The following is a 23,290-nucleotide window of genomic DNA, read 5'->3' as shown; positions in this document are numbered from 1 at the left end:
AAAATACGGGATCCCGTCCGCTCTCCCATAGTCAAGCTGGTAAGGGGCGGATTAGTAGTTGGGTCGGTGACGACCAGCGAATCCCCGCTGTTGTATGTTTTTGCCGACTCGAGCTTCTGGTCTTGATATCTTTTTGTTTAGTCCTAAGGCTTATAAGGATTTATTAAACCCCATATTCTTTTTATCTTCATGATGAGAATGGACTTCGTATAGCGTGTCCTGAATGAGCCGGCTGCTGTTACGGGTGAGTTAACAACCATCGCCAGTAATAGCTATATCTAAGTGGAGTGGTAATTTTCTCTGGTTGGTTACTCTATCAATATAGCTCTGGATATTCTATCATAAGCATCAACTCAGACCCTTTGATCCTTCTTTTGCCTTCTAAATGTTTCATTAAACATTCTTCACGTTATGCAGTATCCTCATCCAGCAACTCAGTCACCCTCGCCAATGCTTCCCTCTGAACCTCTTCAACTGTCTGATCCACACTAATATTTAAAACATCTCTCTCATCCTCTCCGGGCCTCTCCAGCGCCTCGAACTGACTATGCACCAGCGCAGATCCTGCAAAGTGCCCCTTCCTTGCCGTAGCACGCTGCCTAAGAACCTCCTCTGGCGCATCAAGATGCAAAAAGTGCACACGTAGGTCGCCTGCGTTCTCAGAACCTTGACGAAGTAGGTCCCGATACTGACGCTTTAATGCTGAGCATGTCACCACGAGATGATCGGTGCCTGGGCCTTTAGGGTGGTGAATAGCGTGTTCGTGTAACGCTTGAAGCCATCCCAATCGGTCTTGATCGGTCAGAGGTTCGCCGCGGCTCATTTTGTCAACGTTCGATTTTGGGTGGAACTTTTCATAGTCAGTACTCTGCTCATCAAATCCCGTGTGGAATTTACATCATCTCCCTCTACAAACTTGAGGTTGAGCTCATCTGCTAGATATTTGGCGACTGATGACTTGCCAGATGCCGTAGGACCTGAAACGAAAAGGATCCATCGATGGCCTTTTGGCACTGGCTTGACAGCTGGGTTCTTCAAATCTTCGGCCATTGCTACTGTCTTGTTTCTTGGAGGTGTTGATACATAGCGACAGGTTCATCACAGTTGAAGGATGCCGAAAACTTTACAGCAGGTTTGTTCTTTCACACAAATGCTTGACGTCATAATGACAACTATTTATGCAAGAATGCCATCAACTAAATTGCGTATGCACCCCAAGTTTTCTACGGGATTTGAGTCAATCCCCATCACGTACAACGACTGATATCGAGCTGGTTTGAACAGACGCCAAGTGTTGATGATCTTTTCTGCCACGCGGTTCAGGGTAGGACGACCCAGATCGTTGTTCCACAGTCCCTGCATAAATAAATATGTTATAGTCGATGGTGATCGGCGGGTTGAAATGATCTTGGCTAAGATGAACTGTTCGTTTGTAGTCTCCTTCGGTGCGAGTTTCGCGTCCGGTATCCTGTAGCTGAAATATGCTCCGTCACAGCTACACCTTGTGCAACAGCTCCGAGAACTAGATCCTCTCATCATCAATGCAGTACTCAAAATTGCACTTTTGGGTCTAAGGGCAATCACACTGTTTCAGATCATCTTATAGCGAACCTGGGCTATTCTGACAACATATCTCTAACAATTGACATACTGTCATCGTCCCCTCTCGTCTATCTCGAAGAAAGGGGTTGACTGATAGGATACCCGGCCCAAGGGACGAGCGTAGGTGGAGAAGATGAAATCGGCCCATTTGCTTTAGCACACTTAAAGATGGACACAAAAACTACCAACAATGGTCTAGATTCCAACTCGCTTCGATATCTTTTCCTCGTGATTACCAATACTGGTCTTTGCTTTCTGCTTTCCGTATATCCCCACAGTCTGTGTGCATGTCTTGGTGCTGCACAGCCGCTGAGAATTATACGAGTGGACAGTTCTAGGCAATTACGGATACTCGTTTTGGGTATCCCCATCTATAATACCATGCAGTTTTAACTAAGGAACTAGCTGTATCAGCCTTGTGGTCAGTGTGCTTGTCCTACTGGTGGGTATTATGATAGGAGTCATTCGGAGGTATGTCTTTGGATTTTATCTCCGTTGGCCCGTTAAAAGAAATGCCTATCTATGTGTCGCATCGCGATGAGGACCTCGTAGCAGAGAATTCCAGCATGAAATTAAGACGGTATCTGCCGAGGTTTCGCTAAAGCCGACGCGTAGCGAAAATCGAGTCGCAGCAACAATAACAACAATAGTACCAGCCAAAGGGGGAATGTCGGACGCAGATCATTCCACATGTCTGTAGGGTAATTGCGCTCATTCCCGATAACATCGCGGGCGCCCTTGCATAGACAGATGACGCGGAGGAGCAGGACGGACAAGTATGAACTTTTTCTTGACCCGTCATTCCCGTTACAAACACACGGCATCTTCCCGAAGTAAGTAAGGAGAAAAAACCAACTTGACCAATAGCAACGCGTTCCAGACCTTCTAGAAGAATTTGCGTTGCATAACTAGCGTCTTGATTAAAAATTCCTGGAAAATTTGATACCACCAAGAGTCAGTGAGAGGACAGGGATGACGGTATGTGTGTGGCAGCCGCGGATCCGAGGTTGCAGACACGATGTGGCGCGTGCATGCACCGGTAAGACCGATGAGAGTAAGTATCAGGCGATAGCATGAGTGAGTGAGAGAGATTTGTGTTGGTTTGTTCTTCTACTTCGTGTCCAATGCGCGTGAGCGATTATTCCCCTTGACTCTGTTGGGCAGGTCGAAAGCGGCTGAGGGCAATAAAACCCCGAAATTGGAGTACCGGCACTGTAACCGCAGGTAGTACAGAGTAAGTAGGCCTAAGTCTTACTTCGGCTTCGGCTGAGCAGATCCTTTTAGCTTCCATGTCCTTTTTGCCTTTGACGCGCTCTTTCCCCCTTTCTTATTTACAAGCTTATTCTGTACATGGTTAGTAACTTTTGACTTTTTGACCAAGGGAAACATCTTCAGCTTCTTGTCGTCATTTGCATCGCGACATGTCACAAGCACGACTATGGAGACGCGCTCCATATCTTCCCCATGGGGGCCCTTTATCACAATGCTTTGCCAAGAAAAACATGTGGTCAACGTTATTATGTTTCTCGAGGTTTCTTTTACGTACAAAGTCGGAGAGATCCCTGGCTTCAAGGAGGGTGCCGTTGAGTCTAGAAGTGCGTGCACCGTGATTTCCACTTTGTCCTGCCTGCTCCACCAGCAAGGAAGTGAGTGACCTGAGCATTGTTACATGTGGTAGAGACATGTTCAAAGCTTTTGTGGATGAGAATCAGGGATCGGGAGATAAACATACTGTGAGCTTGTCCAGTGGGTTTTACTATACAGAGATAACATGGTGATATTTCTTGCTGTGATGATGATCCTGATAATGGCGATAATCCTTCCTGCTCTTCACTATCATAATCCTCATAGACTCGGGCCGACCGTAGCATTGAGTGGAGACGGCGTCAAGTGCCGTTGCTCTACCATGTCTTCTCCTCTCTCTCCTCCGAGCCGAGCTACAGAGCGCGCGCAAACAACCCAGCTCCAAGAGCGGATATGGCGTCAAGTTGGAGTAAACTGGAAATTTCTCCGCACTCTCAAAAGTTGGGGAAAAGTCACCAGATGTTACCGACGTACCAACTCTCCAGACTTTTCCTCGACATGACACGACGCCCCTTGTACGTTTTACGTACTGAAAACTCCCCTCGATACCTGGGGCCCCGAGATTCTCATATCGTTGCCCCAGGAGGAATCGTTCCTGGGAGTCTTTGGGCAAGTTTAAACTAAGCTTTAGCATCGCCAAGAAAGTTGGAGTCGAGAGCGTCTTGGACTTTTGGAGCGAGAATAGCCGCCAGCTGAGTTGGAGTAGATCCGCCGAGGGAACGCTTCTAAGCCCGAAGAGGGAATTGTGTCATGCCTGATTGAGTAAAGCCTCGACAAACTCTGCAGAAATTTTTTGATTGCTTGCGGCATTCCACGGCTCATCCTCATGATGGACTAACAAGTCGAACCACGATAAGACCCGTTTTACCATACAAACAAACATGGTCAAGGTCAAGGGGACGCCGTCCAAGATAAGCTGTAAACTCGGCCCGCCTAGCATTCAATGCTTCTGTCTCTGAGAATGCGAGCTTTCCCCCCCATGGGGCCTTGTACCGAACCGAACTTGACGGCTCTGGGCCCTATCTCTTGCACATTGTACCCACTCCCTCGTTCTCGAGGATCCATAAACGGAGATGCGAGTCAGTTTGGGGTATGGGGGCAAAGATCGTCAAACCAAACTCTTTTACGTATGTAGTATCTGTACTATTATCAAGTGGGAAAAAAAGAGACAGAGAAAGAGACGGCACTAACACTAGACTACCCCAGATGCGAGGGGGCTAGATCTCGGTGTTTACGTATATATAACCATGCCCCAGGAATGAGATCCATTTACTCCAGTCTTCTTGTCCTTGTCTCTGCATCTCATCTTCATCATCTTTGCACAACATGAGCCACTACGACTCGGAGAACCAGGCTGCTGAGCCTTCCAAGCACCACTCTGGTGAGGATGCTGCTGTCACCAACGATGCCGTCTTTGGAACCATCACAGAAGATGGCCCCAACTACCGTAACGTATGTCGTCTACAACACCTCCATACCATGTACAGAGAACTAACATGCGCAGGTTGGTTGGCTCGGAACATCAGTCCTCATGATGAAGTCCCAGATCGGTCTGGGCGTTCTGTCCATCCCCGCCTCCTTCGACGCCCTTGGTCTCATCCCCGGTATCATCTGTATGTTGGTCATCGCCGTCATCACCACCTGGTCCGACCTCGTTGTTGGCAAGTTCAAGCAACGTCACCCTGAAGTCTACGGTATCGACGATGCCGCTGGTCTCGTCTTTGGCCGTGTCGGTAAGGAGTTCTACGGTATCTCCTACTCGCTCCTCACCATCTGTATCGCCGGTTCCGCCATGCTCGGTATCTCGATTGCGCTCAACAGTCTGTCCATGCACGGAACTTGCACTGCCGTCTTCGTCGCCGTGGCCATGGTTGTCGCCTTCCTTACTGCTTCTATCCGAACTCTGGACCGTGTTTCTTGGCTCGCCTGGGTTGGTCTCGTGACTCTTGTCACCTCCAGTAAGTTCTTCTCTGTATATCACAGCCAAACATGTCTAACAGCGTCCAGTCTTTGTCGTTACCGTTGCCGTCGGTGTTCAGGACCGCCCTGATCTCGCTCCCCAGGATGGTGTATGGAAGTCCGACTACAAGCTGTTCAACACCCCTACCTTTGCCGAAGCCATGTCTGCTATCGCTGCTTTCATCTTTGCTTACTGCGGTACCCCCGTCTTCTTCCCCATCGCTGCCGAGATGCGTGAGCCCAAGCACTACAAGAAGTCCCTTATCCTTTGCCAGACTGTTGTCACAGTTGTCTATGTTGTTGTCGGTATTGTTGTTTACTACTACTGCGGTACCTATGTCGCTTCTCCTGCTCTGGGTTCCGCTGGGAAGACCATCAAGAAGATCAGCTACGGTCTGGCTCTTCCCGGTCTGATCGTCTCTGCTACTCTGTACACTCACGTAAGTTCGACCATCAAAAATTTGCTATCAATCCATCTCTTAACAAGCTGAAATAGGTTCCCGCCAAGTACGCTTTCGTCCGCATCCTCCGTGGCTCCAAGCATCTTAGTGCGAACACATTCACCCACTGGGCTGTATGGCTGAGCTGCACCTTTGGCATGGCTGTCATTGCCTATGTCATTGCCAGTGGTATCCCTGTCTTCGGTGGTCTCGTTTCTCTCGTCGGTGCCCTTCTCGGAACCCTGCAGTGCATGCAGCTCTTCGGATGCCTCTGGCTCTACGACCACTGGGCTGAGGGCAAGGACAAGTCTCAGCGCACCACTCGCTGGACCTTGATGGTTGGCTGGTGCTGTTTCGTCATCATCCTCGGCACCTTCCTCATGATCGGAGGTACCTACGGTTCCATCAAGGGTATTATCGACTCTTACGCAGTCAGCGGTGGATCTGCTGCCTGGTCTTGCGCCGATAACTCCAACTCTACTTAAGAGAGTTTTATAGAGGAGGATATGTATAGATGAGATTATTAGATTTAGATTCGTATAATGCAAGCGTTGCTATAGTTCAAACCATCAAAAGTGCTTCCTTATTTGAGCCAACCTGTGAAATAACATATGAGGCCGATCTGTCCTCGATCGGCAGGCTTCGGAAAGCCACCAGTCACAGCTTCGACGTAGTGACATCCCATTTTCCTTTCAGATCACTTTCGATCCTCTCAAACACGGCTGGCCCCTGCTTCCCCAGACCTGTACCCACCGCCACAGCATAAGCTCCAACCGTTCTCATCCTTCGGTAACCGTTCCCATCGCGTACTCCACCAACGCCAATGATCTGTACATGACTCAACTCGGGTACCTGATCCAACAACTTTCGTAAAGTGGATACATTACCGAGCGCAAGGGGATGTAGAGATGGTCCTGCCATGCCACCAACACCTGTGCCTGGTAGTTGAGGGCTCATATGAATATTCTCATTGTCTTGGAGAATTAGACAAGAGCCAAGTGTGTTTGTGGCGGTTATGAAGCTGATAGACGATTCCGCCTGCTGTAGAGTTTCGATCAGGGTTGCAAACTGTCCATGGTGCGTGTATGGGGGTGTTTTAATTCCTATAGGCAACAAAGGATGACTTGGAAGTAGGGCGAGATACTTTTGGAGAGAAGGCCCATCGTAAGCCGGTGGTGGTGCGCCAGGAATATTGGGACAGCTCAGGTTTACTTCCATTGCCAGAGGAAATGGGAGATCCTTTGAAGATGATTCGATCCTCTTGTAGCTTTCTTGAATATCCTCAGGCGATCCAGTGACACTAATAATGAATGTCTTTCGTAAATCAGGAAGCCTCCGAGATATCTCAGTCAAGAAACTAAGATATCCATCCAGTACGATAGGACTGTAGCCCAAGTTATTCAAGCTCGACGTGGCCTCGGCTTTATGACCTTTGGGTGGAGTTTGATCAGATGAGGTGCCTTCACTTGGAATCGCTGAAGACGGATCGAAGAATAGGTATTGATGCTGCTCATGCTGATGGTTGAAGCCATTGATAAGCGAAGTCCGGGTTGTGATAGCGCCTGTTGATGGCGATGAGGCGATTGCTAAAAGGTCGTCAAGGTCTGTTGCCCAAGGCGTTGCCGAGTTGAGGAGTGGAGGAGATATGTTTAGTTGAGGAGGAGGCATTTCGATATGAGTTTGCCTTGGACGAATGGGTGTAGGAGTTATGGTAAGTTGAATGAAGACGAAAAATGAGGGGCTGGAGGTTTGGAGTCGCGATGATAAGAAATGTATTACATAAGCACGACTGAGCTTTCGATCAACCAATATCTTGTATGCACACCTTTTTACCCTTACTTGAAAGACTTTCAAGTAGTTTCATAATGTAGTGGCAATTTATTCCCGGGGAGTTTGACTGACGCGCAATGTGCGAATGCGACTCGGGGTTGTGGAATTTATTATGCTTAGCCAGAATCCGGAAGCGTACCTCCTTACACATCAAGGTGCAGATATCTCTGTTTTTCTTGATTTAATGAGCTCATTTTCCGTACTGCCCTGGAAGTATCTAGCAACAGTCAGGGTGTTCATGGTGTCAAGTATATGTTCAACTCATGTCCCCAATGGCCAGATAAGCATAGTCCTAGTCCGCAGGAGTTACTTAGCACAGCCACGTAGATTGCGCAACTTGCTACGAATCCAGTGAAAGCATGAGATAAAGTAGTTACGGCATTCTGCATAAGATAAGCTCTGCTGGGATTTCTTTATCTACGTGAATTTGTGCAATTAGTATTTCTCAGGCTTCGTTTCACTGGCCTCTGTCTTACAGATCCGAAGCAAAATGGGCCACCGAGCAGCAGACCAAGCAGTGTCTTCAGATATCAATCTTTCTTGCCTTGGATTCGCTGCAGATCTACTAATAAGAATACTCGAGTTGATCAGCAGGTCGAATTCCAAGACAAGCTTTCTTGCGGCAGTCAATTTACAGAACGCCAGCGATTTGATAATGGATATCATCATGATTCCGGTCGTTTTGACAACACAGCAGCTAGGCCATATTGGCATAGATTCCTGGAAGTCCGAAATTATTGAAAATTTATTGTCTTTGTTTATTGTGACGTCGCGAATAGGGTTGGCTTTTCATATAGCCTGCGAAAGCATGATGACCCTCAAGTTTCGATGTCAGAGAGAACTGGAGGGCCAGATTATCAGAAGTACGAATCCTGAACCGATTTGGATTCTCATTGTGAGAATATTTGTTGAGGCATGGATGCATCAAAAAAAGTGAGTACGGTTGAACAATTCCACACAGGAAGCTAAACGTATAAACGTGCAGCCCTACGGGTCGCCAAAGCAAGGGGCTCAGTATTATTCACAACAGTGGCAAGAAACCACCGCGTCAATGCTGTCGTAAACATGTTCACTGTGTTGAGTATGTCGATAGGCTTGTTTGTGAGCAATATGACACGGGTGAACTCTGCTGGTAGGCTGGTCACGTCGCTGTTGCTTTTGCAGTCAGGGATTCACGATGTTGTCTTGGCTTGCCAAATTCTCCATGACCGTTTAAGCAAACGAATGAGAGACAGTTAAGTAAAGATAGTGATTTCAGAGGACCAAGAACCAAGCGACTATTCTTGTCTAGGTTGTGAGTCAGTTGGTACAATTTGTTCATAGGGTGGCCATGTCTAGGACTGATGGACAACGTGCACCTCTCGTACTTAAGACCTAGTTTAGCTATGGTAAAATGCGCGACTATTTTGGAGAATAGCTGTATAAAATTCCATGACGAATACTTTGTTCGCAGATGACTCGATTTATTTTCCACTTCTGTTTCAGGATTGACCTCGCTCCAGTCCCTGATCATCCTTCCAGTGGTTAACCCCTGAAGGTACAGGGAGGTTAGTGCATAATGGTCTGCGTCATAGGGCTCCATGGGGAGCTCCCGAATGCGAAGCCGCTGTCAAATTGCGAGCCAATCAAAAAGTATCTCGATCCAGAGCTGTTGATGGTTGTAAATAGCATCAGCACTAGAACGGTGCTTGTTCAGACTGCGAATGCGATTGTGACAGATCTATCTTATTGGTATTTATTCGTATATCTAGATGTATTATTAAGGTCAACTAGTGCACTAATACTGGTCCCTGCTGTATGGTGATCATCTTGGCTCTGATCCGACTATTGTTCACCTATTCTGCCAACAGACAACAGAGCAACTGTTGAGTAATGCAAGGCTATATATAGTAGAACCATAGTCACCAATCTGTACTATTAATCACAATCTCAGATAAAGAAAGGAATGTCTTTGGCAACTCAACGCTTAACCCAATTGGGTAGTCTCATCGGATGCGAGTGCGAAGACACACTGACGCTCGTCGCTAACTAGCGCCGAATAAGCAAAACAAAGTTCGCAGCAATGAAACGCAGAATGCGAAATGCGAGAGCCATTAACAAAATAACAACATATATATCTCTAGTTCCCACTGCTACTCACTGCCAAGAAATATCTATATCAACATCCAAGCCCCCAACCATCTGTAGTTCCCTTCCAACTCCTCATCCACGCTTCATCTTCATACTCCAACATCGAAACCACTGCAACATTCTTATCATGCCTGCCCAAGACTTCAAAGCAATCGTCGTCGGCGGCGGACCTGTCGGGTTGTCAGCTGCCCACGCCCTTTCACGCGCCAACATCGATTTCGTTCTCCTCGAACGCCGCCCAAGCCCTGTCATTGACGCCGGCTCCAATCTCGTGCTCAATCCTATGGGTATTCGTGCACTCGACCAGATCGGCCTCGGAGATTCTCTTGAGAAAGTCAGCTCTACTGTCGGTCTCGTCAAGCGCCAGGATCATCAAGGTCGCGATCTCGGCGATGCGCACTGGTTCATCCTTTTCAACAAACTGTACGTTTTGTCTCCTGCTTCACCTCGTGCTCTGTTAACCTGTCCAGCCTGGGAACCTACCCCCGTGTAGTTAGCCGCCAGGACCTCACAAAGATTCTTTACGAGTCACTGCCCTCATCTACAAAGGAAAAGATCTTGACAAACAAGAAAGTCTCCGACATCATCCCCAACGACAATGGTGTCCGAGTCTCGTGTGTCGACGGAACATCTTACGAGGGCTCCATCGTCATCGGAACCGATGGTGCCCACAGCTACGTCCGTGAAAAGATGCGCGATCTCGCCCTGAACGACAAATCCGAACAGGTCAATGAGGAGAAGCCCTTCCTGACCACCTTCCGAGCTCTGTGGCTGCGCATGCCAACCAAGTTTGCAGGCATCGACGCTGGAGTCACTTGCGAGACCCACGGTCCTGGTGCTGCGACACAACTCTTTGCCGGTGAGGATTCTGCTGTCATGGGACTCTATGAGAAGGTGGATGAGCCCACGCGAGATCGTGTGAGGTACACCGAGGCTGATCAGGTTGCTCTTGTTGAGCGATGGGGTCACATCCCCCTTGCACCAGGAGGCAAGCTCACTCTAAAAGAGGCATTCAACGCCCGCACGCAGTCTGGACTTGTCAGTCTGGAAGAAGGTGTCGTGAAGCACTGGAGCTGGGGTGGCCGTGTTGTTCTCGCAGGCGACTCAGCACACAAGTTCACACCCAGTCTGGGTGCAGGCTGCAACAACGGATTAATTGACGTTGTTGCGCTAGTCAACCAACTCTACGCTCTTCGCCAAGAAGCACCTACTCCCACGCACGCGCAACTCGCTTCTGCTTTTCAGACCTACCAAGATTCGCGAATGGCGACTGTGGTAGAGGCTTGCCGCAGTTCGGGCAACGCAACTTCCAATGCGTCGTGGCAGTCTGGCGTGTTCAAGTTCATCGACAAGTATGTCATGGGCTTTGAGATGGTGCAGAACGTTCTAGTTGGGTTAGGCGCACCAAAGATGGCTCAGGCACCGCGACTGACGTGCATTGAAGGGCCTGAGAGGATGGTTGGTACTATTCCCTGGGCAAAGACTGAAACAAAGGTTCATTGATTTATCATCCATGATACTATCGAAGGCCATATCTATGGTAGAGGAAATAATCTTTTTGGAACTTGTAACTATAGTTTGTTATTCCTTGATAGGTAGCTAGCGAAGCGTGCTGGTCGATATGTCTGATCTGCGGACAAATCTTATGTAATTAATAAATTCTCCTAGACTTACTCATTCAACTCACTTTCCAAGTTCATGATGCTGATTACAGAGACACAACGTTGAAAAAAATGATGCCATGGAAAAGGATTGATAATTTGTTTCTGTTACTGCACCATCTTAGACTCCCTTATCGTAGCAATTAAGCTGTCTTATCTGTTAGTGCAGGACCAATCTTTACTACCCCGCAGGCGTCATTGACATAATTCAGAGCTGACAAATTGTGGGCTTCTGACAAATGAATCATGGGTGGGATAAATGAAACCATCCGGCTTTGTTACGCAACATGCCGAATCTACATAAATAATACTCGACAGTCAAATACAATAAGAAGCCAGACAACCCCATCTTATCTTTGGCTCTACAGTTCCTACTCCAAGACCTAGACCTACCTACATTGCATGTCACGTCTCTTCAGATCAAGACCACTTCTCAAACCACTCTTCTTCAACCCCGCCCAACTTCGACCTTTCCACTTCACAGCTACCAAAATGACTACCGGAGTCTTTCACTACATCGACCCTACATCAAGCACTGACGCCAACGGCGACAGAGTCAAGCCTTGGGCAAAGGTCGACGTCGACGTTTCTTCCTTCCAGCGCAAGCTCGTTAAGCGCGAAGTCGTCGACATTCGCAGCGCAGCCAGTCTTAAAGCCTTCGACGTTGATCTTTCTGGCTTCGACGTTTTCAAGTCCCCCGCCAAAGAAACTGAATTCACTGATGAATCTGCGGTGAGAAATGGTTACTACGCCGAGGTTGATGCGCTTCTGAAGGAGAGGATCCCGGCAATCAAGAAAATCGTCATCTTTGATCACACCATCCGCAGGCGTGAAAAGACCAGCCCCAGACAGCCTGTCCAACAGGTCCACGTCGATCAAACGCCCGGCGCGGCGGAAGCCCGTGTCCGACGTCACATCGACCCGTCTGAGGCAGAAGAGCTTCTCAAGGGCCGCTACCAAATCATCAATGTCTGGCGACCCATCGGTCACCCCGCCACCGACTTTCCCCTCGCTGTGGTCGACTACCGAAGCACCAAGCCAGAGGACATGATCAAGGTCGATCTTCTGTACCCCAACCGCGACGACAACGACGACGATGATCGTGGAAAGGAGGTCCTGCCTGACGAGGCGACCTTGAAGTCCACAGAGGGCTACTCTGTCAAGGGCGAGACATACTCTGTTGCAGCGAATCCCGAACACAAGCTCTACTACGCCAAGGATATGACCCCTGACGAGGTTATGCTGATCAAGTGCTTCGACTCCAAGAGTGAGGTTCATGAGGGTGGGAAGCATGGAATCGCTGGATATACGCCCCATACTGCATTTGTGGACCCTAACACGCCAGAAGATGCTCCTGGACGACAGAGCATTGAGGTTCGATGCTTGGTATTCTACTAAAAGCATGGGTGCGACTGATGGGATGTTGAAATAGATTGTTAGCGTTATGAATAATGAAGTATTGTTATAGTGGCCATTTCATCATGTGATCCAAGCACTCATAATCATCTCAGCAGGCTCACGCACGATAAGTCCTTGCTCAACTCCAGTCAATGATGATGACGACAACTCTGCCAGTGCACCGCTGAACAAGGGACTGGGAAAGTTGTGAACAAGATGCCAAAATTGCGGTTTGCTCAAGTTCTGTGAGTAATACTGGAACATGGCACTGACAGAAAGACGAGGCGACGAACAACAACAGCAACTCACGAACATCCTTCTCAATTCCGGTGCAGGAGCCTATATCTATCACAGGTATAAAATGCACATATTTCCCACACAATTAATACAGCCATAAATCAGCACCGATCGTAACAATTTTACTTTAGCTTTTTGTTACGAACAATCACAAATCACCTGTAACCAACCAAGATCACCAATCCATTCTCGCAATCATGGATCCCTCTTACAACCAACCACTTACTGAAGATCAGATGAACATGGCGAGACATCTCATCGAAAGGAATTTCTTCGTCGACTGTCTAAGTCTCGCTTCTGATCAGGAGCTTGATTATGGCATTTCAAGCCCCGACCATCCATCTCGTCCGGCGTCTCTTGTTAATATGCCTCCAACAGAACCCGAGGTCGTTGCATTCATTATGAGCCGCAAGTCCAATTGCACAAAGCTTCTAAATGGTTTTGTAAAGCTTGGCTTTGAGCCTCGTCATGCCATGGTGCCTTTGGAGAACCGGGACAGCAATGATCGACAGTCTGCCTTTGTCAAATTCCTGGAGGCCATCTATGAGGGAAACACCCTCATTCGCAACCGAGCTAGAATTTTTGCCATCTTTAAGTGGTTCATCGAGTGTCAAGACAGCGTACACAGCCTCTCAGCTTCGGATCTCGATCGCGAGAAGACAAGTTATTGGACTGCCCCAGGGCGACCTCGAGCCCCGATGGACCATCTAACTGAGATGCTGAAATGGCAAGCATCAGGCTCCAGGGTTAAAAAGAATGGGGTTCGAATGAAATGTGACATGATCGAGATGCTATGCGCCAAAGGGGCTGTCATCGATCTCTATCAAGATCGTTTCTGCTCAGGCCAACGTTCTAGTGGACTGACGCCCAACAATGCAGTCGGGATCGCCATGACGCCACAGTGTCCAGCATCATTCCTTCGACTCTTCCTCTCCAATCGTACGCAAGAGGATCAAGAGTTCGTAGCTGTTGGTAAAGTCTGGAAATCATCTGGCGCCGACCTTCCACGAGGTATGCATTATGCTATGACCTCCATGGAATATATCGTCACACACATTTACCGGGACATCTTTGGCGCAATCGAGCATGTTGGTGGCCACTTACGCATCGACCAGGAGTACCGGGCCAAGCTGGCTCTGTTGAACCAGCCCCAGTGGACTGACAACACAGAGGCCCAAGCACTGAGGAATCTTATCGAGGTAGTCAATGACATTCTCCATGAGATGGAACTCCAAACAGATTTTTCGCAGGTAGAAGAGGGAGCAGGATTCAAAACTTACAGCTGGTTCAGACTGTGTCGTGCTGTCTCCGGTTTAGCCAACGACTCCTATCGTGCCGAGATTAAGGAGTCTTCCAAGTACTATGGCGACAGACGGCATCGGTTCGTTATGGATCCCTTATGGGACCCTAGACTTCAGTGGATGGAATCCGAGCTTGACAAGCAGGTCTTGGATTCTATTTTGCTCATTGCTCAGCTTCCGCGTGTTGAAGTGGCCAATCTCTGGCGACAGATGATCCTTCAGCGAGGTAACGGTCGTCAATGGTGGGAAGTCGAAGAAGCGTACAATTTCCATGTTGATGCCTGGGATGTCGAAAAGGCCCTCGAAGATGGCGCTCTCGATAGATTTGCTGACCTGAGCCTGTAGATTTCCTCCACTTCGATGGAGAGAGAGGTATATTGATTTGCTTGAGCTGGATGATATGGCAGAAATGGGTGTAGGATAGACAGAGGAAGGCTCAGGCTGGAATGCACTGGAATCAGGATAGATCAATTCAAATTTGAGGCCACCAACAGGCCAGTTTTTATTGAAACGATTCGGACAGTGCATGCGTGATTACGACAGCCTATCCTACCATGTTTAACCCCTAGTGTCAAGAAGGTTGGCTGCCAAAGGTACAAGATACTAAATTGTGAAACCATAGCAACCCTATTCAATAGTGACAATTGAACATTTCTTGATATTGGTAATTGTTGTCTATCATTGGGTATCATCTGAAAAACGTCTATTCATGCTAAACAAATCATAAAACCGGGTTTTCCTTGCCTCGCTTATTGCTCAACCTTCTTCTTCCTCCACATGCTCTTGATGAAATAAACAATGCTGATGGCGAATCCTAATCCAGCAAATCCAACACCCATATAGAATGCTGCACGGTATCCCTTGAGCAAATCTGCCTGGGACTCTCCGCCCTTGTTAATGTTGACCTCAACAGTGGCAGCAAAGCCCAGGCCGAGACTGATACTGTAGTTGACAATGGTGCTGACAAGACTTGCTGCAATGCCCTGGTGCTCTCTCTTGACAGAGTTGGAAAGAATCAACGTCGCAGCGGGGAAGGACATGTCCATGCCAAATGTCATGATGATGAGGCCGAAGAAAGTTTGGTACCAGTAGGATTGTTCAATGGGAGCAGTCATCATAAGAATGGTACCCGTGGTGAATGCACCCATAGCAAGCAGCATGACCAGCGCAGGGTGCGAAACGTGCAAAAGCCAAGCTGTAGTCATGGAAGCACAAGCTCCGGAGATGGCCACAGGGCTCATCCAAGCACTTGACAAGATAGGAGAGGCTCCTCGGACCATCTGGAAGAACTGCCATGTATAGTAAACCCAGATACCGAACGTCGCCCAACCACAGACAATGCAAGTCAAGATGTAGGCAACATCGCTGGTCAAAGCATCGAATGGGATGAGGGGATGCGAGGCGACGCGCAACTCGACGTAAAAGAAGACAGGAACCATCAGAACTCCAGCAATCAAAGTGACAATAACCCAGGGCTTGTCCCAGCCGTCGATAGGAGCTTGGTTCCAGGCAAAGTTGAAGAGCACGAGGGCAGTGATACCAGTCACGGCACCGGGAAGATCCAGTTGACCAAGGATCTCTCCCCACGACAAGTCAGCAGATGAAAGCTTATGCGGTGGGTCAGGGATGATGAAGCTCGCCAGAAGTGCAATAAAGAGCAGGCCGATGGCGAAAGAATAAAACGCCCAAGGCCACCAGCTGGGGTCACCAAGGACAAAAAGTCCAGCAAAGACAGAGCCGAAAACAGCACCGCCAGGGGCACAAGCGCCAAATAGGGCAAAAGCGATAGCCTTTTTGGCACCGGGGTTGTACGATGCTCCCAGAATAGCAAGGCCGTTTGGCATAACCAGTGCTGGTCCGATACCCTGGAAGACTCTTGCGAATACGAAGAGAACGTGGTTGGAGTAGCTGGCAAGACCGCAGACCATTGACCAGACAGCGAACCAAACGAATCCGATAACGAACATGCGCTTATATCCAAAGATGTCTCCAAGGCGTCCTGCAAAGAGAATAAAGGTTCCGACTGTGAGACTGTAGCCGGCGATGAGCCAGCTCAGCTCGGCTGGGTTCTTGAGGCCGAATGAGTCGCCGATGATGTGGATGATATTGAGACAGTTTCCGAGAGCGCCTTGTGTCATGAACTGGGCCATGCAGATGATGGCTATGAATAGAATTTCACGTGGTAGAGAGAAAGAATCTGCTATTGAAGCTGATGTCTTTGTGCGGGAGAGTTCCTCCTCATCACGGCCTGTCAAGGTGTTGTCGTCTGAGGCATCCCTCTCAGATCCAGGCATGAGGCCTTGTTCTATGGCAGTTAGTATGGGTTCGAATACTCATATAGAGTCGTACTGTTTCCTTACCTTTCTCAGCTTCCATAATTATGGTGAGAAGCTATATCAAAAGTCGTTTGTGTCCTGACAATGACGAAAGGAAAGACAGCTAAGCTTTGTACTATATACGAAATTGTATGCCGTGGATATGTTGTACATCCGAATATCCGTACTTCCGGGCCAATGGGTATAACCTCCCTTGACTTTATGTCCACATCGGCAATTGTAAGCGAGTTTCGGGATTATAAATCTAGATGGAGATCAGATTTAGGAGATGTTAGTTCGGATGAAAGTGTATTTATATATCCGTTCTGACCGGCTTGTTGGGTGGGATATTGCGGGATAACCGTCGGTGATGAGCTTAATTTTTGCTGGTGGAGCTTTACGATGAAAATTCTAAAGCTAGAGACCCAGAGGAGGGTCTAAGGGTCACTCTGCACGTCATTAGTCCTGGTGGTCTCTGGAATCATATTTCCAATTGTAACCACGGATAACGGGGCATTTACGGGTACTATCCGATGCTGAACTAAGCAAATGGACACCCGAGCCGATGCCTGTCGTTGTGACTTTTTGTGATGGTATATTTGAGGACAAGCGAGTCTCAACGTTGAAAGGGGCTCAATGCACCAGACAAACGTGTCGTCAATAGATTGCTTGGTGGACTGTCTAATGGTGTATCCGAATAACTCTTGATAGCCGATCCAATAGATCGCCACAGCTATGTAGTATCGGGATATCTAGAATGATCGTGTCTTTATATCCGGTGAATTAGTTAAGCATGGATGTCCTGCGAAAACTACCCTACAGTGGCGACAGTGAGTTCTGCCACGTTAGACCGTTTTCGCCACTGAACAGGGCCAAGCTCTTTATCGTCAATTGGAATCCAACCCCACCATCATCATCTCATTCAATCAGACCATCTTCAAATCGCCCAAAATGTCAAAGACAAAGTCAAAGAAGCGCAAGCAAAACGCTCAAGCCCAAGCCCAAACCGATAACCCTCGAAAGATCGCAAAGACAACATCTCCCTTGATACCGACTCCTCCTCCCGATGGCAGCACCTTCGAGCCAAAGAACCTTCACACTGTCGTCTCCGAGGAAGAACTCGAGATTGCCATCGACACCCTCACATCCCTCGCCCAATATCCTGGCTTGATCAAGTCAAAGCTCTGCAAGGACCTTCGAGTTGCCGTATACGACTTTCGACAAGCTTGTACCACGGGTGTCAACAATGCTGCTGGCGCGAACCTCACGGCGCAGGTTACGGCTGCTTTAGCCGATCGGAAATACACTGAGGCGAGGATTCATCTTGCCGAGATGAAGATTCGAGGTGAACAGCCCAAGCTCGGAGCCCTGTGTCGATGGGTGCGAGATCTTGATGTCATCAGTGGTCTGTCGACTGTGCCAGACCAGCAGGGTCTTGTGGTGCGCTCCGAGAGGGAAGAGACCCTGATCAAGGTCATCGATGCCGTCCTGAGAGTCTGTGGCCATGAGGATCGAAACCCCAACGCCGTGGTACAGCCATCCTCAATTGCTCTCCAAGAGATTTGGGATCTCCGACCAGATACACCCACCGAGGAAGTCTTCGCTACAGTTCTCGACGGCAGCCTCATTGCTTCAGCGCCCGACTCTCTCAAGAAGAACCTGCGCATCATCGAGACAACACCTGGCCCCGAGCGCAAGCCTCCCAATCACCACGATGCCATCCTATACGCCTCCACACCCGACGCCGTTCCTCTGTCTACCACGCCGCCACCGACTACCTATACGCCACATCCAGTTGTGGACGGTCTCAGCGTTGCTACGCATGTTCTCTATCCTGAGGAGTGCAAGGCTATCATTGCTGCCGGCGAAACTGTCAACTTCGTTCCTGATGCACCGCTGCGCGAGGACGGAGATGTCAGCATTCTGGCGCACAACTTCTATTGGGTCGTCGATCAGACGTTCCACGATACACTCTGGTCGCGCATTCGACCATTTGTACCGGCGTCTATGAATGGCCGCTTGGCTAGGGGAGTCAACCGCCGGTTCAGGGTCTATCGCTAGTAAGTTTGCCCTTGAACGCCAAATCTCTTTACACAACTAACACACTACAGTGTCCCCGGCGCAGAGTACCGAGCACACATCGACGGCGCGTGGCCCCCGAGCGGTATAACAAAGGACGATACATACGTATACGACAACTCGCCTGCCGAGAAAAAGCAGAGCTCGCTGTTCACCTTCCTGATCTACCTGAACCAAGATTTCGAGGGCGGCGAAACAACATACTTCCTGCCAGCTGCGCGCGAGGGAGTCTTGAACGCATACCCCGTCCGACCGATTATGGGAGGCGCCGCCGTTTTCCCGCATGGCGAGATCAATGCGACGCTGCATGAGGGTACTGGTGTCAGAAAAGGAGCCAAATATGTCATTCGAACAGAGATTGAATACGATATCGAACCATCTGAGGAGGTCAAGGTCTGAGGTACAAACATTGGATATTTTAACAAAATTGTAAAAAGGAACGGCTGGACCGGGGAAAAGTATTGTTACGCTTATATGTCTAATGAACAAACTATATTTATATATCATCATTTATCTATGCTTCAGTTGCGACCTCTCCCTCAGCAGGCTTGCGTCCCCAGACAATTCGTTGGAGGTAATAAGCATGCGCTTGCTTCTTGGACTTTAACTCCTTTCTTAACTGCGCGCAGTAGAGCACAACCTGCTCCTGCGTCCAGCCCTCGAGCAGAGTAGCCATAAAGGAAATGTGTCCCTCCACATCAGACAGAATGCTCAGTGTGGTGAATCGGCCAATCTCCTTGAGACGCTCCTCCTTGGGCCAATCTCCCACAGGGACCTTGATGGTCTTGGACTGGATGTCTACGAAACCAGCGGCCTTCATGCCCTTCTCCTGCAGGTTATCAGGGAGAGGCGAGAAGACGCGACCGAGTTTCTTGCCGCCCTCGTGGAAGAACTTGCCCCACTCGGCAATGGCGCTGCCAGACTTGACACTGTCGTCGTCGCTGAGACCCACGGGGTCGCCCTCGTGGGACTCGACCCAGCCGCCGGGCTTGGTCACTTGGAATGCGCGCTGGTACAGGGCGTACCAGTCAGGGACGCTACCGTAGAGGAAGCGCATGTGGACAAAGTCGGCCGAGTCATTGGGGAAGGTCCAGTCGAGGGTGAAGTCTTCAATCTCGAACTTGACGTTCGGGGGAACCCAGCTGGAGAATATCAGTTACCGAAATGCTATCGCAGTGGTGTATATGCTTACCCCGGCTGGATGGGAGAGATATCCGTTCCGGTGACTTCGGCCTCGGGGAACTCGTCACCAAAGTCCATAGCCCAGATTCCGGTACCGGTACCAATGTCGAGCACCTTCTTGGGCGCCTCGACAGGTGCAAAGTTGAGCTTGCCATCCATGATCAAACAGGAAGTATGGTGGATGATATCGAGAGCCTCAGAGGCCTGGTTGTCGTTGGACGCCCAGTACTGAGCATCGCCTCGCTCGGCATGGTATGTTCGGCCGTTGATGGTTCGGTAGTCGAGAATGCTCGAGTTGATGGACGCGGTGGAACTAGCACTGTCGTCGCCTAGCGATGAGTCGGTGTCTGAGTTGTCGGCATCGGCATTGGCTGGGTCGGCGGTGGTGTTCTATATTGAGTCAATTAAATAAACTCTTGGCGAAGATTGGAAGTGGTGTCTTTACCTCCCAATGCGTCGGGGCGAGCATCCGTTCGGTGCCGCTATTCTGCGCAGTTGGCGCATCTTTCGTCTGTGCAGCATCGGCGGCAGTCATCTTGATAGTTTGCTTAGAATAATAACCAAGGTATAGAATGAGGCGATAAGAGAGGACAGAGAAGAGAAACTCCCGCTGCCCCTCTTGTTTGTCTGTTTGTTGGTCCCAGCTCCCAACTGCATGGTGGCATCGAGTGCCACTCCATCCATGGCTCTATGTTCAAGGGTCCATATGGACTACTAGTTTCCGGGGAACGACGGATGGCCCACTTGGTTGAAGGATTCTGGCTCGGGAAGGGAAATCCGTCCGGATATGAAGGCCCTGATGGGATGCCATGATGTGATGACGGGAATAGCTACCTACTCGGTACTCTGTCCGTTTAGCAACACGACGCAACCGAGGCCTCGGCTGGCTGTCTGTCTGTCACGTGATAGGTCAGCTGACTCTCATGGCCTAGGTACTTCATACTTCCTCTTCCCAAGTTGTAGGGTAACTTCAAGTTATGGATTCAATAAGTGTTCAAAGATCAGACTTGGCTTCGTAGTCTGATTACTGGTTTACAACTTTTCTACTAGTAAATTCTATGACTATAAATGAATCTCGGATCACTCGCGAGATATCCGCACCAAGCAGTTTGAACAAAAATGAATTATTGAGATATTCGATAGCAACGTCAAAAAAACAAAGTTAGGACCGAGCGTGGATCGAACACGCGACCTAGGGATCTGCAATCCCTCGCTCGTACCACTGAGCTATCGATCCTTGCTAAACTTGGGATAAAGCAGGAGGCTCAAGGGTGTAATTATATAGTGAGTCAATCTGCGAGCATTCTGTGTCATGTTACTGAATATCCAGCATATGACATGTACTGAAAAGGACGCGTTTATTGATGCAATCTACCGGTGTATCTCTACCCCGATCTTACAGTAAGCGACCGCTACAAGTAACTGTACCGTAATCCAACGCTGATAACGATATGCTAACTATAATCGTTGTGTAACACTCTCTGTATCAAAAGTTCATTGTTTTAGCTGCCGCATCAAGCCTAGAGCTCAATCAGCAGCGGGGTACGCTGTACAAATGCAGCGCAAGGCGCAAGACCCATTGTCAATCGCTAATGGCCCCTGTAAAATCCTCGTCATCCTCAATAGGCTTATCTAATTGTTTACTGTCTAAAACCCCAAGCGACACCGCTTGAGGTCCTGTAAACATTCATCAACACCCATCGCCAAGAAGCAGTCATGGGTATCTTCAAAACAGCGATTCTGCTCGCTGGAGCTTCGCTGAACGTGCTTGCATCTCAATTTCCTCTCAATGACGCCGACTCACCCCTAGCCTCAACCTTCCAGGTCCACCAGAGCTCTCTGTCACCGGAGCACTCAATTCGCATCAAAGAGCAGGTAGATGACTCGATTTGCGACGCGCGTGTCAAGCAGTACACGGGATGGCTCGATATCGGAAACCAGCACTTGTTCTTCTGGTACTTTGAGAGCAAGAATGCTCCCGCCACTGATCCTCTGGTCTTGTGGTTGACCGGAGGTCCCGGTGGTTCATCTATGCTGGGATTGCTCCAAGAACTTGGACCTTGTCTCATCAATGAGCATGGTAACGGAACAGTTCACAACCCTTACGGCTGGAATGCAAACGCAAACTACATCTTTGTTGACCAACCCGCTGGTGTTGGGTTCTCGTACCTGGACAAAGATGAGCCCATACCTGGCAACTCGTTTGTCGCTGCCGATAGTATGCACAAGTTCATGCAGCTATTCACAACCGAAGTCTTCCCAGATCTTGCCAACAGACCGTTCCATATTTCCGGAGAGAGTTATGGTGTAAGTAAAAGAGCTGACAAGGTCCCGCGGTAGCTGACAATTACAGGGCCACTACATTCCCATATTGGGAGCTACAATTGTCGCACAGAACAATCTCTACCCCAAACGCCCCCAGGTTAACCTCGAGTCTGTGCTCATCGGAAACGGCTATGTCTCACCTCTGGACACCGCCTTTGGATACTGGGAGACCCTTTGCACAACCAACCCCGGTGTCAGTGAGCCTATATTCAACAGCACTCGCTGCGACATAATGGCTGCCAACCTTCCACGATGCCTGGATCTTGCACGTGTATGCTATGAGCACCCCGACCACGCCATCTGTAGTGCTGCATCGGAAGTATGCTGGGAGGGAGTGATCAAGTGGTACGACGGCGAGTCAGGATCCAACGGTGGGAGAAACAGATTTGACATCAGTGTTCCATGTCAATCAGATGATGATCTGTGTTACAAGGAAAGTGCACTCATTCAAAACTACCTCAACTTACCACGCGTCTTCAAAGCTTTGGGCGTTCCAAGTGCGTTGACCAACTACTCGATTCTTTCCTGGGACGTAGCAGAAGCATTTGAACTGGGCATTGATACAGGTATCAGCACTCAATCCCAGATTCTCTACTTGCTCAACCACGATATCGACGTGTTGATGTACCAAGGAAATCTGGATCTTGCATGCAACACTGCCGGAAACCTCAAGTGGAGTAATAGTATGGAGTGGAAGGGACAGCCAGCTTACGTTGCTCAACGACCAAAGGCGTGGGGTGCTTGGGGTGAGGAGATTGGGTGGTACAAGGAGGTCAAGATCCAGATGGGTGCTTCTGATAAGAAGACTACCTTTTCGTTTGCTACAGTCGACGGAGCTGGGCATATGGTAAGTCATTGGAGTATGGTTTGAAGTGCTTGTGCTAACTGACGTTTACAGGTCCCTCAGGGTAAGCCCAAGCAGGCTCTGGAATTGGTCAACCGATGGCTCAAGAAGCGCACTTTCGCCGGTTGAGAATATGAAGGAAAGGTCCATTCGTGAGATTTATTCTGGCATCTTCTACTAGTGATTGGGATCATGAGAACAGCTCTATATTCATGACTTATTGGATTATTGCAGCTTTTTGTATCTTTCTATAACATTACCAATGACCCAGATACCAGAGAGGTTGACCTTGAATAAATGAAGATGGAATGTCAACAGCGTTACATGCATCTTAGGCAGCTAT

General features: G+C 49.0%; 10 protein-coding genes across 10 annotated transcripts, besides 1 other annotated feature; 6 read left to right on the top strand and 4 right to left on the bottom strand.

The window, feature by feature from the left end:
* Positions 1-102: a repeat region.
* Positions 103-409: 307 nt separating this feature from the next.
* FPSE_03468 (uncharacterized protein) lies at positions 410-1,050 on the bottom strand (the record flags this gene model as incomplete). Its single annotated transcript, XM_009256587.1, has 2 exons — positions 410-850; positions 898-1,050. 2 exons carry the CDS (start codon positions 1,048-1,050, stop codon positions 410-412), a joined length of 594 nt encoding a protein of 197 aa, XP_009254862.1.
* Positions 1,051-4,512: 3,462 nt separating this feature from the next.
* FPSE_03469 (uncharacterized protein) lies at positions 4,513-6,070 on the top strand (the record flags this gene model as incomplete). The annotated part of the gene is made up of 4 exons (XM_009256588.1): positions 4,513-4,638; positions 4,691-5,144; positions 5,194-5,585; positions 5,642-6,070. The coding sequence occupies 4 exons, from the start codon at positions 4,513-4,515 to the stop codon at positions 6,068-6,070; spliced, it is 1,401 nt and encodes a 466-aa protein (XP_009254863.1).
* A 172-nt stretch (positions 6,071-6,242) lies between these two features.
* FPSE_03470 (uncharacterized protein) lies at positions 6,243-7,253 on the bottom strand (the record flags this gene model as incomplete). The annotated part of the gene is made up of 1 exon (XM_009256589.1): positions 6,243-7,253. One exon carries the CDS (start codon positions 7,251-7,253, stop codon positions 6,243-6,245), a length of 1,011 nt encoding a protein of 336 aa, XP_009254864.1.
* A 2,419-nt stretch (positions 7,254-9,672) lies between these two features.
* On the top strand, positions 9,673-11,048 carry FPSE_03471 (uncharacterized protein; the record flags this gene model as incomplete). The annotated part of the gene is made up of 2 exons (XM_009256590.1): positions 9,673-9,968; positions 10,016-11,048. The coding sequence occupies 2 exons, from the start codon at positions 9,673-9,675 to the stop codon at positions 11,046-11,048; spliced, it is 1,329 nt and encodes a 442-aa protein (XP_009254865.1).
* Positions 11,049-11,698: 650 nt separating this feature from the next.
* Positions 11,699-12,604, top strand: FPSE_03472 (uncharacterized protein; the record flags this gene model as incomplete). Its single annotated transcript, XM_009256591.1, has 1 exon — positions 11,699-12,604. One exon carries the CDS (start codon positions 11,699-11,701, stop codon positions 12,602-12,604), a length of 906 nt encoding a protein of 301 aa, XP_009254866.1.
* Positions 12,605-13,098: 494 nt separating this feature from the next.
* FPSE_03473 (uncharacterized protein) lies at positions 13,099-14,547 on the top strand (the record flags this gene model as incomplete). Its single annotated transcript, XM_009256592.1, has 1 exon — positions 13,099-14,547. The coding sequence occupies one exon, from the start codon at positions 13,099-13,101 to the stop codon at positions 14,545-14,547; it is 1,449 nt and encodes a 482-aa protein (XP_009254867.1).
* Positions 14,548-14,951: 404 nt separating this feature from the next.
* Positions 14,952-16,578, bottom strand: FPSE_03474 (uncharacterized protein; the record flags this gene model as incomplete). The annotated part of the gene is made up of 2 exons (XM_009256593.1): positions 14,952-16,507; positions 16,563-16,578. The coding sequence occupies 2 exons, from the start codon at positions 16,576-16,578 to the stop codon at positions 14,952-14,954; spliced, it is 1,572 nt and encodes a 523-aa protein (XP_009254868.1).
* Positions 16,579-17,468: 890 nt separating this feature from the next.
* FPSE_03475 (uncharacterized protein) lies at positions 17,469-18,995 on the top strand (the record flags this gene model as incomplete). Its single annotated transcript, XM_009256594.1, has 2 exons — positions 17,469-18,577; positions 18,629-18,995. 2 exons carry the CDS (start codon positions 17,469-17,471, stop codon positions 18,993-18,995), a joined length of 1,476 nt encoding a protein of 491 aa, XP_009254869.1.
* A 115-nt stretch (positions 18,996-19,110) lies between these two features.
* On the bottom strand, positions 19,111-20,313 carry FPSE_03476 (uncharacterized protein; the record flags this gene model as incomplete). The annotated part of the gene is made up of 3 exons (XM_009256595.1): positions 19,111-19,738; positions 19,789-20,168; positions 20,224-20,313. 3 exons carry the CDS (start codon positions 20,311-20,313, stop codon positions 19,111-19,113), a joined length of 1,098 nt encoding a protein of 365 aa, XP_009254870.1.
* Positions 20,314-21,494: 1,181 nt separating this feature from the next.
* Positions 21,495-23,076, top strand: FPSE_03477 (uncharacterized protein; the record flags this gene model as incomplete). The annotated part of the gene is made up of 3 exons (XM_009256596.1): positions 21,495-22,085; positions 22,132-22,950; positions 23,002-23,076. The coding sequence occupies 3 exons, from the start codon at positions 21,495-21,497 to the stop codon at positions 23,074-23,076; spliced, it is 1,485 nt and encodes a 494-aa protein (XP_009254871.1).
* Between the last annotated feature and the right edge of the window lie 214 nt (positions 23,077-23,290).

Source organism: Fusarium pseudograminearum, chromosome 2 (assembly GCF_000303195.2).
Source record: "Fusarium pseudograminearum CS3096 chromosome 2, whole genome shotgun sequence".
In the NCBI taxonomy this organism is placed as follows: Eukaryota; Fungi; Ascomycota; class Sordariomycetes; order Hypocreales; family Nectriaceae; genus Fusarium; species Fusarium pseudograminearum.
This window is presented reverse-complemented; position numbering and strand designations above follow the sequence as displayed.